Source organism: Triturus cristatus, chromosome 9 (genome assembly GCF_964204655.1).
Source record: "Triturus cristatus chromosome 9, aTriCri1.1, whole genome shotgun sequence".
Taxonomy (NCBI): Eukaryota; Metazoa; Chordata; class Amphibia; order Caudata; family Salamandridae; genus Triturus; species Triturus cristatus.
The window spans coordinates 72,577,291-72,592,677 of record NC_140592.1 but is presented as its reverse complement, the minus strand read 5'-3'; the positions used below and the strand labels follow the sequence as shown (position 1 = coordinate 72,592,677).

The 15,387-nt window shown below is 43.7% G+C and overlaps 1 protein-coding gene across 2 annotated transcripts in view; it reads right to left on the bottom strand.

Moving 5' to 3' along the window:
• Positions 1-15,387, bottom strand: part of CFAP100 (cilia and flagella associated protein 100) — a 107,438-nt gene that overhangs the window by 51,252 nt on the left and 40,799 nt on the right. For both annotated transcript variants that reach the window (XM_085624427.1, XM_085624426.1), the window contains exons 6-8: positions 12,334-12,401; positions 8,173-8,336; positions 4,147-4,227 (exon numbers count right to left, since the gene is read on the bottom strand). In XM_085624427.1, coding sequence (XP_085480553.1) covers positions 4,147-4,227; positions 8,173-8,336; positions 12,334-12,401 — 313 coding nt within the window. The remainder of the gene's footprint in view (positions 1-4,146; positions 4,228-8,172; positions 8,337-12,333; positions 12,402-15,387) is intronic.

The window sequence follows — 15,387 nt, the reverse complement described above, 5'->3', positions numbered from 1 at the left end:
TTGCTTTGGCTCCTATTGCCTTTATCTGCAGCATACTTATCTGCAGCATACGTTTCCCTGAATCCATAAGCCAAACCTCAAGGTAATTGTACTTGGAGTCCGTGTCAACCTTTAATGGTCCGAGTTTCCACTTTTTTTTAGAGGGCATCGGCCGAAAATCAGGACTTTTGTTTTTCCCGCATTTGCGCGGAGGGCATTGCGTTTATTATACTCATGGAGCACAGAAGAAAAGAGGCAATGCATTCCGGTTTTTAGCTGCCAAATAGCCAAATGAACGCGCGCCCCTTCTTGCTTTTTGGACTTTGGGAATTTAAACCAAGTTCTGGTCGATCTGAGATGACGGACTGTGTTATAAGGGATCAGTAAGTCCCGAAGGTAAGTCAGACCTTTGCCCTGCAGGCTACGGTGGCAGATGCACAGGGCCTTAAAAAGAATCCTTCTGTTTATAGGCAGCCAATGAAAGGAATCCAGAGCTTGAAGCTTTCCTGGGCTGATTCAGAACTAAGCAGGGCTGCTTGGACAACTTGTTGGTTTTGTTGAAGACCTTTTAGGCATTATCTTCCATTGTATCTATATTGCTCTAGAAGGTTTGATAGCACTTATTAAGATTCTCAGTGTAAATGTATAAATCCTAGATGATTAATGATTCCCGCAAATGATGTGAAGCTGGAAGATTTCACGGTTTGGGGAAAAGTTAGTAAAGGAGCCTGTTTCATCTGATGCCATTTCTAAGGCTCAGTCAATCAGCTTATTTGGGGTTTTCCGCGTGATAACTCTACAAGGCTTGTCTGGCAAATAGTTGATAATCCCTAGAAGCCCAGTCTAGCACATAGTTGTTAATCCATACAAGGCTAGTCTAGCTCATAACTAATAATCCCTATGAAGCTACTCTAGCACACAGAGGCAGATTTACAAGCCCCTTGCGCCACCATTGTGTGACTTTTTTTGACGCTTCGGCGGTGCAAACAATGCATCCAATTTACAACATGAAGCATCTAGGGAGATGCGTCACGTTGTAAAGCCCTGCGACACATCATACCTGCGTCAGGTGTAATGTATGCAGGGTGGGCGTTTCCACACAAAAAGCCATATAGAACTGACGCAGTGAAATTTACATTTCACTGTGTCACTCTAAGCCTTCACTGCGCCAAAATCCCTACGCTTGCTCAGACCAGGCGTAAGGAATGACGCAGGGCTTTTTGAATGTGACTCACCTATCTGTTGTGGCACATTGCTGGAGTTGTGTCACTTTCATGAGCATCTCCAGCAGTCACTTTTGGGCCAACAAATGCGACAGAATTTCTGACGCATATGTTAATTCTTTCCGCCATGGAGCACTGTATTATAAATACAGCGCATGCATGGTGGCGCAAGTGCATTTGGAGCTGGCGCAAGGAAACTGACGCATCAATGCAGATGTCAGTTCCTTGTAAATCTGCCCCCAAGTTCTTGATGAGATGTATAGAATTGTATGCTAACCTGTGACAAATGTAGTCTTCAACAGGATGTCAGCTGGATTCATCTCAAGCATCCTCTCTCTGTGTCCCTTTCTTTTCTCTGTTTGCTTGTACACTTTTGTCATCTTTTCACTTCCTCTCAGCTCTATCCATAACTAGTGAACTACATCCTGCTGCAAGAAATCTACTGCTTCCATGAGTGAAAGTGTCCTTTACAGTACTGTTATTGCATTGACTCTGGAATATGCGTGGTGTTGGGTCTTACCGTATACATTCACAATCATACGCAATATCTTTTAAATACTTATCTGAATAAAGAAACAAAAGATCTCTAAAGCCACCATAGATTGTCCCTGACGTAGGTGAAGACTTGCTGGAATGTTTCTATGCAATGTAGAATGTGGAACTAGGACAATGGAATGCATCTTTATGCAGGAAGGGGAGTTGTTGAGAAAACTATAGGATTACTATATTTTTTATGTTTTAACTTTATACATTTTCTCCATTGATATTGATTACTCATGTTTTAGTGGTAATATTCACTTTTACATTTTTGTTTCTATTGTCTTTTCTTTCCTGGTTGTTTAGGTATAAGCCTTGTGTGGGGGCTCTGGAGAGAACGTTTTGTAGAGTAAAACTTGCTTGCTCAGTTCAATGTTGTTATTGTTCATTAGATTGTTATTTCGTAGCATTAGGTTCCCGTCTTCAGTTGATTGGCGCAACAGGCTTAGTATTTTAGGAAAGGATTAGCAGTGTTGCACTTCTGCAATGTCTTTGGATGTCCTGCACTTTCTCCTGCTAACCTGCAGGTTTTGAAGTATACTGTGATGTAGATGGGTTTGTGATGGCTCCCTGTGTGGTTGCTTGTGTGTTCCCTCTTCACCGGGCACCTTTAGTGATTGTAATCTACTAGACCTCGAGTGGGCAGGAACATTGATAACAAACCTACGTTCTAGTGGTGGATGGATTCTCCGAACTCACTGGATATGTTGCGGCTCTTGCCGTATGTCTGACTTTTCTGCTCTTATGATCTGCACCAAGACACTTGGCTGAAGAAGAAGGCTGACATGCCATGCTATCTTTGTCATGACTAAATGTATGTTCCTTACACTCAATTTAAAGGAGGGGAAAGGAAACCAACAGTCAGAAATGTCTAAGTATTCATCGAAAGGGAGAGCAATGGTTTCTGATATTTGTAACCTGGCGGTGGCTACTGCTGGCCCTGCAGCTCAAGGTCCATCAACACAACTGCCCCTCATTCCCTCTTCTGCCACGTGACTCGTAGAGGTATAGCTGGCACCACCAGTGTGTTTCCTTGTTTGGCAGTATTCAGTCCTGTAGCCCGGTTCACATTTCCCACTAGTGCAGTGAACAGACCATCTCTCTATCCAGAATTGAGGACACATTTTTCAGATGGATTGGTCCTATCCTTTTAACTACATGCTTTGAACACTACTTACCAATGCCCTTGAACAACAAAGAGCCTGGTTATGGTATGGAGATTCTAAAAATCATGCATGGGGGGCAGGGCTTTTGTGGTGTGGGCTAACCTGCCAAGACCCCCCTCTCAAATACTGACACTGATTGTATGCAGAACATAAGAAGGTAATGATGGGACGAGAGGGGGGTTGGTTGAGGTTCGGTAAATGTTCATGCCATCTGCCCTACCACTTGCTTTAGGCTGCTGTGACACATGGACTGATTCTTTTTTTAGCGGCATATACAGCCGTGCACAATTTCACTGCCCAAGCCGAACCTCAACCTTCGAAACCACCACTTGAACCGTACCTCCGATCATTGACGTAACCCTACTTTAGATGGGCAGATCCTAAGGATCACTCCACCAATGCTCTACTATATGAAGGCGATCATATACTCAAGGCTCGGCTTGAGTAACTGCCCTTACCCGGGTCTTACTGAAAACACGCCTGACAGTCTGCAGTGCTTGCAGAGGACGGCAACCAAAGCTGCTACAGGGCCTTCTTATTGAGAATTGAGGACACATTTTTCAGATGGATTGGTCCTATCCTTTTAACTACATGCTTTGAACACTACTTACCAATGCCCTTGAACAACAAAGAGCCTGGTTATGGTATGGAGATTCTAAAAATCATGCATGGGGGGCAGGGCTTTTGTGGTGTGGGCTAACCTGCCTTGACACCGTATCTCCCGTACCTATAGCGCGATCATCTCACTTTCTCGTAAGTTGATGTGCCAGTGCTTCTCAAAACAATTAAATAATTACATGAATAAAACAATTAAATAAATGCATGAATAGGTTAACTGCACAAGCAAATAAGATGAGGACTTTGATGTCAAAGTTGAGGGTAAAGAACATGAGGACAAAGGTTTTTCTTGCACTATGTCAATATGCTTGAAAAAATGAGGTCGGTCTTCCTTCTTGTAAAAGGCAATCATGGCGTCTGCTTCTAAATGAAACTATTGCAGTCAGTAAAACATCAGAGGAGAGGGATGTTGTGTATTACCAAGTGAGAGAATTGATACTGTAATAAAAGAGTATAGACATGAAAAATATTTCACATTTAACCCCAAATAATAATAACCATTATGGATCCATCCTGATGGAAACTCAACATTGGTCTAATGACAAACATCATTCTCTTATCTGAACTGTAACTCCCCACCCAAGATGTTTGCCAGAGGTTAGTTGCCAAGAAACATCTTTTACCTTTTTAAAGCCACCAGCTGTGCAGTTAATCTCTTGATTTCTGCTACTTTCTCAAGCTTCAACTTTGTTTCTTTATCAGCGCTGAAAGGCAATTCGCATTGGTCATACTTGCATGATATAAACACAAGAGCAGCTATGTTGAAGAAAAGAGGGGCGAGAATAAAGGTAAAAGAGGGAAAATGGGGAGCAAGATAGACAGTGTAGAAAGTAATTAGGGTCAAAATGAGGAAGGAGAAAATGGAAATGAGAGGATGAAGAGAGAAACGGCACATGGTATAGAAGTGAGAATAAGAAGGAAAAAAGGGACTGGGAAATAGAGACAGGAGAACAAAGGGGCAGAGAGGGAAAAATATGCAGCTAAAAGGAAAGCAAAATTTAAGAGCAAAACAGCGAAGAAAAAGTGAGCGCAAGAGAGGGGACAATGGATGAGTTTGTGACCGGTAAAGAGTAGAGAAGAGAGCTCCTAAGTCATTTCATAGTAATGCATTCAGTGCAATTAACTGTGAGCGCACCTTTTTGTGCACTGACCTTTGATTTGTTTTTAATACATATATAAAGGCATTGTGTAAGTGAGACCCCAGTGATCCTATCCTGGCCCCCCTCTCTCCAACACCAGTGTCTATCCTCCTCGCTACCACAATCACTGTATGCCCAGCCCTGATCCTGGTGCTGTTGCCTTTTTCACCACCAGTGCTCATCCTCCTGCAGGTGTCTGGCCTGCCACAATGCCTCCACAGTGTTTCCACTGCCCACTGCTCTTGTGGTGTTTCCAGCATGGCCAATAACTTCTTGTCTATCCAGCAACACTGACAACAGGTTTGTCTCATCAGACACACACCGCTGTTGTGGTGTATCACCAGCATCTCAGCCCAGAAACTCTCCAGCCTCCGTTTCACTGTTGTGCTTCTCCAGCCCAGCTCCCACCACCAGTGTGTATATCTAACCCAATCACCTGTCGTGCGCCCCGACAACTGATGCCTCCCTTTCCGTGTTCTCATTGTGCTGTCTCTACACCTAAGATTTCACCACTGCTGATTCTCTAACCCTCCTCCTAGTGTTCTCAGCTCCACATCTGCCTCCTGTTTGTCTTTCACATCCTCCTAAAACAAGGGATACTCTATGAAACTAGGAAGTGTATATAACAAAAATGGTGGTTAAACCAAATTATTTATCAGAGAGAACTTATCGTTAGCAAATTAAGGGTACTGAATGGAATGCCCGTGTCCAGGCATTTTGGAAACATCTGACTTTAATCGAGTCCAAAATAAAAGTAAATATTGTTGTCCAATCAAATTTCATCCAGCAATTTCCAAGATTCAGATTGCTTGCCATTCATATAACTTTACAGGGAAATTGTGGCTCAGTGCCCTGAGAGCGCTTGTGCAAAAAGGGTAACAAAGTGATGGTTATGATCAAAAAGAGGGACGCGGAGCCAAGTTTGTGAGGTCCTGCTCATAGGCCCCAATGGAACAGTAGATAAGGAATGAGCAGTTCCTAGGGGTGCTGTCTAAGACAGGGGAAAAAGGGGGAAGGGGAAGCACAGGTGTTTCTTCGAAATGCCCTCACACACCCCAAGGGATGTCATGCTTCATCATATGGGCATTTGCCCCTCGTCTGGCCGGCGCTGCAATGCCTGACGGGCTGCCGAAACCGGGGCTCTTTATCGGGGATCTTTTGAAGAAGCCGTATGGGTGCGTGTGGGTGTGAGGGCGGATTGGTGCACTAGGGGTGAGGTGGATAAAAAAGGTTATAAGAGCAATCCTGCCAATTACAGTTTTAATTCATGAGGTAGCTCCAACCTTATTAAAAATGTGAAGAAGCCCTGTATAGGAAATAATGTTCCCTAAGGGCTAAACTTGAGTGAGTGTGGTCAACATGTTTCGTGCCCCATCTGCCCCAGAAGGGGTCAATGGCACTTCGTCAGGACCGATTAAATGAGAAATGAGTGCACCGCCGTATCGCAATAGTTGCTGATTACGGCAGGAGGAGGTTGATGAAGAACTGGTACTTGGGATGTACCAAAACCCCCAATGGCCTAATTCGGGCTGACGGGGAGGTACAGAGCACTACAGTTGCTCCGGAGTAGCGGTAGACAAGCAACTTCGCCGGTGTCCTACCCTCGCTCTGGGCCCCGAGCGAGGGTAGGACACCGGCGAAGTTGCTTGTCTACCGCTACTCCGGAGCAACCTCCTCCTGCCGTAATCAGCAACTATTGCGATACGGCGGTGCACTCATTTCTCATTTAATCGGTCCTGACGAAGTGCCATTGACCCCTTCTGGGGCAGATTGGGCACGAAACATGTTGACCACATTCACTCAAGTTTAGCCCTTAGGGAACATTATTTCCTATACAGGGCTTCTTCACATTTTTAATAAGGTTGGAGCTACCTCATGAATTAAAACTGTAATTGGCAGGATTGCTCTTATAACCTTTTTTATCCACCTCACCCCTAGTGCACCAATCCGCCCTCACACCCACATGCACCCATACGGCTTCTTCAAAAGATCCCCGATAAAGAGCCCCGGTTTCGGGAGCCCGTCAGGCATTGCAGTGCCGGCCAGACGAGGGGCAAATGCCCATATGATGAAGCATGACATCCCTTGGGGTGTGTGAGGGCATTTCGAAGAAACACCTGTGCTTCCCCTTCCCCCTTTTTCCCCTGTCTTAGACAGCACCCCTAGGAACTGCTCATTCCTTATCTACTAACAAAGTGATGGGGCACATAGGTGTATGTACAAATGATAAAGGAAGAATATATTCAAATGATCAAACTGATTAACTCGACTAGTCCAGGATATCTGTGACATACATGTTTTTTCGACCTCTGGGGATACATCTGTGGGTCATCATCAGGGCAATGCCGTAGCTGTGAAAATCTGAAATGCAGCATGTAATTCCCAAAATGTTCCTTTCTGTGCATCGTCAGCCTGAGATTCGCATCAGAGGCCCACTGGTACTGCCCTGTAATGGTGATGACTCACAGATTCATCCCCAGGGGGTCAAAATGTCATCAATACAAACAAGTAGTCCTTTGATACGCAAAGACCATTCATGGTCAAATGAATCAACCATTTGATTGTTCATATATATATTATCCCTCTCCTACAAAATTCAACATGTCGCATCACTTCTTTACGCTTTTTGCAGAAGCACTCTTAGAGCACTCTGCTGCAGATTCACCATATAGGTATATGAATGGTTTGAAATATATAATGCAAATGTGTATCTCAATCTTCAGTTGATGAAATTTGGATCCAAAAATGGTATTTGCTTTTGTTTTAGACTCGATAATAGCCAGACCCTCATTGGATAGTTCCAAAATTAACTATGTTTTAAAAAACATTCCATGCGGTTACCTTAAGTTCCTAAGATAAGCTTCTCTCTGAAAAATAATTTTGTTAAACCAATTTTTGCCAAACCTGTTTATTGCTTCATTCTGCTAGTGTTTCTCTCACCCTAATTCTGAAACCAGGTTCTTCAGCCTACTCTACACCCGTCAGACTCCGGCTTCTTCTCCACTGGAAGCGTTACTCTAGTGTCGCTTCCACTGTGGTCTCACTCCCACATCACATATCCCATGTCCCACCTCAGCCATTAGAGTCGTCATTCCATCAGTCTCTCCAGGGCCAGCTTTAGCGCTCGTGGCGCCCGGTACGACAATCACTTTTGGCGCCCCCACGTCCTATGACCGCCCCCTCGGATTCTCTCACTACCACCTGCAAAAGTGCCCCTCATCTCTCCTATCATAAAATATTGATAAACACAGCGACCCCCTGGGATCACAGCATCCTTCCACAGGTCAGCGCCCAGTGCAGCTGCACCAGTCGCACTGCCCTAAAGCCGGACCTGAGTCCCTCTTATAGGCACAGCCCAAGGCCCAAAGGATAGCTCTTACATAGACTAGAATGGGCAACTATGAGTCATGGCAGAGGTGCCTTTGGCTTCTTTAAATAGCACCCAGATGCTTAATGTAACTCAAACAATACAACTCCTGTGTCTTCGCTGCACCCTCAACACCTTCTTACGTTTTGAGAGCTTGGACAGAGTCCCGGTCATTCTCCTTCAGGAACTCGTCAAATTTTGCAGCATCTTCTTCAAGAAATTGCTCGGCCTTCTCCAATTTGTGTTCCTCGCTGGCTGCCAAGTGCTCCAATTTGTGCATTTCATCTCGTTTCACGGATAGGGAGTACTGGAAGGAAGACGTTGAAATGATTAAAACAGACTCATGGCCGCCCACTGTAACCTCCAAATGTGAAAATGACAGATTTCTCTAAAAGAGTCTTCATATCCAGTAATGGCACTCAACTATCCTTCTAGTAGGCATTCCTATATATTTGCTCCACTGACATATAGAAGCTGTATTTAGAGAGAATAAACAACCAGAAGGATAGGATGCATCTCAGGGAATAAACCTGCTCCTCAGTACCCAAGCCCTTTGCAATCTGATTGGTTGCATCATCGTGTTTTGCGGCCTTGGAAATGAGGAAGCTTTTGTGCTCCAGCATCCCTTCTGAGGTACCAAACAAAGAAATCTTGGATCCATACTGTCTGCTCCTCATCCCCACGTATAACATTCCTCGTGAAGGACCACTGTAGATCAGAAAATCACACTGGACTTGACTTTATCGAACCCCGAACACTTCACTCCCCATTCCATGTTCTTCTTCCAATGTATGTATGACACTTTTTAACAATGTAATAAAAGAGTTACGGCCTAAGGATGCATGCATGGGTTTCTCGTTGGCTCTACAAACAGTACAGCAACCTGGCCATTCAAAATAGGGAGTCCCATGATTTGCATAGGGGAAGCCCATGCTTTAGGGGAAATCATGCTTCGCCTGGCAGAGATTGACATCAAGGAGCATTTGCCAGGCAAGGGAGGCAGAAAATATATTCATGGTGACAAGAAAAATGAAAACACAAAAGCATCTATTGCACAAACAGACTCCAAAACATACCTCAGCTAAATATATCACCTGGTACTCCAAGGAATGATGACGCCGTGTTCTGACCAAATTTCATTTATTTAGTCGGCTGATATATATATATATATATATATATATATATATATATATTTTTTTTCTTTTTTTTTTGAGATGTCATTAGTGGTGTTATCAATAATATAATTTCACCTGTCATGAGTGATGTAATATGTGAATTCATCAGCAGTGCATGACGTGGACGCAAGTTATAGTTAGCTCACTGAACTATTACTGGCAAATTTAATTGGTTTTTCGGTTTTCAAATGTTAGTTCTTTTAACTTTAACCTTTGTTCTTTGTTTTCTTTTTACAGTGAATTTCTGTGTTTTATTTTTAAGTAAGCCAAGGTCTAATATCCATACCTAACTATAATAGCAATTTAACCTTTGAATTTTCAGTGTCAGTGAATTTGTATTTTTGTTATAGATTATTTTTATTATATTCTACATGTAACATGTTTAACTCCTTCAATTGGGGAGCTCCGCTGTAGATGGCATACAGCCAGACATATTAGGTGGTTGGTCACAAGGCCTGGTCTCTGACATGATGTTGTGCCCAATTCTGTTGAACCATCCAACCAGATACCCTCTACAAACAACCTCTGCAAAGTAGGCTGGACACAGAGGTTTACCTCTGTATAATGTATTGTTTCTTGTAAGTTGTTTATTTACACACTTTTTTTTTATTTGACTTTTCCATTTTTAACTACAAAATTTTAACTTTGTATTTAATTTTATTTTTTTTAATAAAATGTATTTTTTTATTTCTTTTGTTTTTTCAAGTCTGTGTTCCTTATTAAGGTGATTTTCCATTGCATCATAACATATTCTTTCATTTGTTTCTACAGAGGCCATACTTTAAGGCAGTGCCTGCAATATGTATCGAAATGCTGCATCTGGTCATCATCTTCCGCTGGCTGTTGATGCAGCACATCCACTGGTGCAGTCTGTTCTTCTGACGCTTGAGTCCTCTCCACCTCAGCACAAGCTATGCTGTTGGTAGCCCTCAGGTGCTTCCACATTCCACTCATTCCCATTGGATACAGGCCAGCTGTACCCGTCTGGCACATCTGGTCGCACAAAGTGGCTATAGCCTCCCGCGCACTTACTTTTTTTGCCAGCTGGAAGTTGGAAAACCTGCCACACCACAGATTCTTTTCCAGGTCTTGTTAGCTGTGCTGCTGCTCAAGTCGAATAGTATTGTTATCTTGTGATACTGCATCTGTGCCAGGCCCAGTAGTTGGTGTCTTTGGTGTCCAGTTCTCTTTGAGGTCATGATGGAGAGTGATTGTGTTCACATTGAACTGCATCTCTTAAACATCAATGTGTTTATGATGCTAAGGAAAAAACATTTGATGCTTTTTCTAAAGGCTATTGGTTTATTTTTTTAGTAGTGTTCCCGGAGAGGCATGACTGCTTTCGTTTTTATATTTTTTGGTGGCCCATAAATACCGCGGTACCCCCGTGGGTCCCACAGTTCCCATGACAGAGCACCACCTTACTCCTGCAAGGCGTTCACTTTGTTTTCCAGGCCCTGTGGACCACAGGACCTGGACATTTAAAAAACGTTGTTTTTACTATAAAGGTCAGATTTTTTTTTTTAAGTTTGAGCTTGGGAGCTTTCCTCACATGTACAAATAACCAAGTTCCCTTGTAGTTTTTATTAACATTTCTGTGGTGTTAGGAGACCCGGTATCATGGTACCTAAAAATGGTACTCCGGTGCCTGCGACTCACAGTAAAAGCACATCAAAGTGGATGAAATCACTGAATTGATGCAGTTTGAGCAAGTTCCCATCCCATTACCCTCATTAGGGATTTACACTTGGATGTGTCATTCTGTGCTGTGCCCTGATCCATTTTTCTGGCCTTTTTCCATTTTTGGGGCCAGAATCCTTCGCCTGGCAATTCTTCTCAATCCCAGCTGCAGAGGAGGAAGCGTCTGTTAAAGTGGTCATGTGCAATCCGTGCCACATAGAATTTAGCAGGGGCAGGTATGAAGAAACACCTGAACAGGTGGCACAGTTGCCAATTGAATGCTGCCAAATGGAGATGGGAAGAGGAAGAGGAGGCTTCATCTTCAGTTGCAGGTCCATTGGTGCCAACCAGTGAGCCCGTACCACCACACATACTGGCAACTCTTTGGACTATTATATTGGGTTGTACTACACCAAGTGCTCTAACATTATTTCTACTGGACAGCACACGTACTGGAACTCGAGAGAAGCTGGTGGAAACTGCTGGGTCTGTTTTTAGTTCAAGTCTAAAAATAAATTCAAGCAAAAATAAAAAAATGTATTTTAAAATCTCCTCAAAAAGATTCTTGTTGTAACCACCTTTCTTGGTGAAAAAATAGAAAAAAAAGTTTTGCCTAATTTGGCATGTCTGTGCCTAAATGTTAAACAGAGTTAGTATTTTTAAAGGGCAAATTTAATATTCAATGTTGTGCAGCGTACAAACATGGGCCCATATTCACTAACACTTTGCTGCAGGCTTTGTTTTGACTTTGTCGCGCAAAACTAGTGCAAAACATAGTGGTCGTATTTACTTTCCAATTCAAATCTGGATTTGCAGTGGGAACATGGCCAACCAATGTAAAGTAGGGATATACGCTACTTTGCAGTATTTTTCATCAGGGGAGTGTTCCATGTGTGGTTCATGGGCATTTCCAGAAAGTCACCCATGGACCTTGATGCAAATCCCTATCTACTAGCATTGGTAAACAGGGATCTGCGTCACAAACTTACACTTCCTTGAAGCAGGCGTAAATGTGGAGCAAGTTTTAAAGCGATCATTATTTTTCCAACTTTGCAAGAGAGCTGCTTTGCACAGCACATACAGAAGTGGGAAAGCATTAAAGCACAGTTGCTGTACTGGAATTGTCCGCTTACAGTACAATACCCATCATTGTTAGAACACACACTCCTTGAAATATGGTGCAAGGGTTTGTGGATTGGCGAGTGGCAGACTAAAGGGTGCAGCTGAGTCCTGTGCCTTACAAGAATCAATGGGGGCAGGATGTATCAGAGACTTAGATGTGGGCAAAGTCAAACCTATGCAATATGGCAAATTTTATCTGTGATAGACTTTGGTTACAGCATATTGATATGCATTTTAGGCCACTCAGCTCTGCAAACACGTGGGCCGTGCGTTCATACGCTACCCACCACTTGCGTCCAAGAAGCCGTTGAAATAGGAGTGAAGTACCTGCAGAAGGAACATCTCTCTCTTCTTGTTGATGAAGTCGTTGATGCTTTCCTTCACCGATTGGCCGTCTGAAAAGGAATCAGAACAAATTTACTGGACATAATGGGGGATAGTCTGAAGAGTTCCGTTTATTATTATTAATAGAGTATTTGTAGGGGGTCCTGATGCTGACACTTGGATTTATATGAAGATGTTAAGGACCGCAACGAAGGGTATAGATAGAGAGTTTTAAGACATTTCTAAACATTTAGGGGAATATGTATGAAGCTCATTTCCTGTTTGCAAACGGGCCGATTCTCAGAATCGGCAGTTTGCGAACGGGAAAAAACCTTTTGGGATGTATCATCCTAAAAGGCCCTCGCTAAATAGGGAATCGCAAAATTTGCTAGCAAAAAAACTAAGCATTTCTACTCGTTTCGCCACCTTAAGACCAAGATTTTCCTGGTCTTAAGTTCGGCGCTGCCACCTATTATCTCTTGATAATTGGTGGCAGCATCAAAGTGAATGGGTGTTGCGGTGGAACGCCCACTGCAAGCCCCTTTCACGCTAATTTTAGCGTGAAAGGGGTCCTATTACCAAGGCAGCATTAAGCCACTTAACGTGGCTTTTAGCCACATTATGTGGTTTAATGCTGTCTTGGTAATAGGGCGCTGACCCTATAGCCACCACAACGTCACAAAAAGTGACGTTGTGGTGGCGATAGGGACTTGGTAATATGCCCCTTAGAGTTCCTGTGATTGTAAGAGGGTGTACCTTCATTTCTATCTGGGAGTGATCCCATAAGAGAAAACTTTGGTTCTGCACCCGTGCATTATTATAGACTTGGGTACAGAGACAAAGGAGCTGTCAGCGAGAGCACTGATTGACGCCCACAAAGAGGTGGTGCACAGTCAGTGCACCCACATGTGGATGCCACTTGAAGTGGAGAAGACGGTCCAATAGACCCACTCAAGACATCTCCCGGCAGGTGGGTGCAGTTACTCACTGCCCCCATTTGCTGGGGGATCTCTGTCCCCACTTGAAATGCGGGACAGGTGGTACGTGCGCACTGAGAGGTGGACCAGTGGGGTCAAACAGCTAGTTTGCATTTCATTAATGTTCTGGCCTAAGGGCATACACAAGTTCACGCGTGCTCTGGGGACTGTGCATTCATTGAGATATAGTGCACTGTCCCAGTCGGTGACTTGTGCACCTAGTTAATGGTGTGCTGACGGGCAGACCATTGCAGTGCGCTCTATCTGGAATATGGGCCCTGGTATCTTCAGATGTGCTTCAGTACAACAGTCAGTGAGTGCAGTAAAGAACAGCTGGTCTAAATGAGGGAAGCTCTAAGCATCTCCTAATGTAGAGCTGATTTGAATCCTTGTGAACAGGACCCATAATAATCACATACAAGTTTGTATTTTTGAAGACAGAGCTCCTGCTTTTAAGATAGCTCAAATGTGAAAGTAAGTGAAAAAACAAAACATTTAAAGGCAAAAAATATAAAACATTATAATGTACATGTAATAGTGGTTGCGGGGCTGGGATGCAAGGTCACAGCTTGCATTAGAAATAGCACACTGTTAGACGTCAGCGAGCAGAGCTGCTACTAGTTGTAGAGTTAGGTTTGGGTCAGGATCTGGCAAGGGTTTGCGTCAGGGATGTGCTTAAGTTCAGGCTCAGTTATAGGGTGAGGGATAAAGGGTTGTGGCCAGAGTAATGTTATGTTAGTCTGAAAGGTAGGGTTAGAGTTACAGAGGCAATTACAATTGAAGGTGAATTTCTTGGGTTATTGTAAAGATTCTTTTCTACCTTGTTCTTAATGTAATGCAAAGTATTTTTTGCTGCTGACGTTTATGTTTTGAAATAAATGTTTTCAAACTTTTGTTTCCAAGCTTTTGACCTACAATAATACCTGCACCTTTCTTCTCCCGGAATCAGACATGTTTTTGTCTATCTGGTTATAGTCTCCCCCAATCAATCACCGCACAGTTCACCTAAAGGATTCATCGAGATTAACTCAGAATATTTTGTCATCACAATTTAGAATCTTTACTGAGAAGCTTTGTAAAAAGAGTCCAACTTTTCAAGTCTCTGGGTTAGGAATGGGGTGTGAGCTATTGGATTCGGTTGCAGAGAAATCTAGAAATGTGCATGACGGGTCATGCCTTGGTGTGCAGCCCCACAGTGAAGGAGATCTTGGCTTCATGGAGGTCCATGCCTCCAAGCTGCCACTAATGCTCAACTTTGGGGAAGGTTAATAGTGGATGGAGGCTCTGCTTGTTAAAACATCCCTCCTGATAAGAAATATTGGAGGCAGAGACTTTTTCGGCATAAGATCCTGCTATGTGGAACATAATTCCACATTTCTAAAGTGCAAACTTATCACCCCTAAGGGTATTTAGGCGCTGGGGGGCTGTTGCGTAGACTAAGTGAGATATTGCCCAGAGTCACATGATGCTGAGCTGAGCTGCCACCCAAGATCAAACCGCGAGCCCCGTGCTCCGTAGTGAGCTGCTCTAGGCGCTTATCACCCTTAAGGGTATCCAGGTGCCAGGGGGGGCCGTCAGGGAGATTAAGTGAGCTATTGCCCAGAGTTACATGATGCTGAGCTGTGCTGCCGCCTGCGATCCATCCGCGAGGTGCTCAGGAGTCAGCTGCTCTAGCCGCTTATCACCCCTAAGGGTATCCAGGTGCCAGGGCGGGCCGTCAAGGAGATTAAGTGAGCTATTGCCCAGAGTCACATGATGCTGAGCTGAGCGGAGCTGCCGCTGGGGATCGAACAATGAGCCCAATCCTCTGGATTCAGCCACTCTGGCTGCCGAGCCACACCATAATATCAATTGCTGGGTTTATCCTTGTCCTTTGTTTTCAAAGATAAAACGATGGCTCTTTAGATAAACTTCCAAGCGACAGAACATAATGACACTTCTCATGTTCCATCCATCCGTCAGTCATCTCTGGAGTACGTAACATTGCAATTCACACAACCCAAAATGAGACATTCAAGGTGTTATGATATGATGCATCATATGGTGTAGAATATGGCTTTATCTATAATATTGAAGTCCA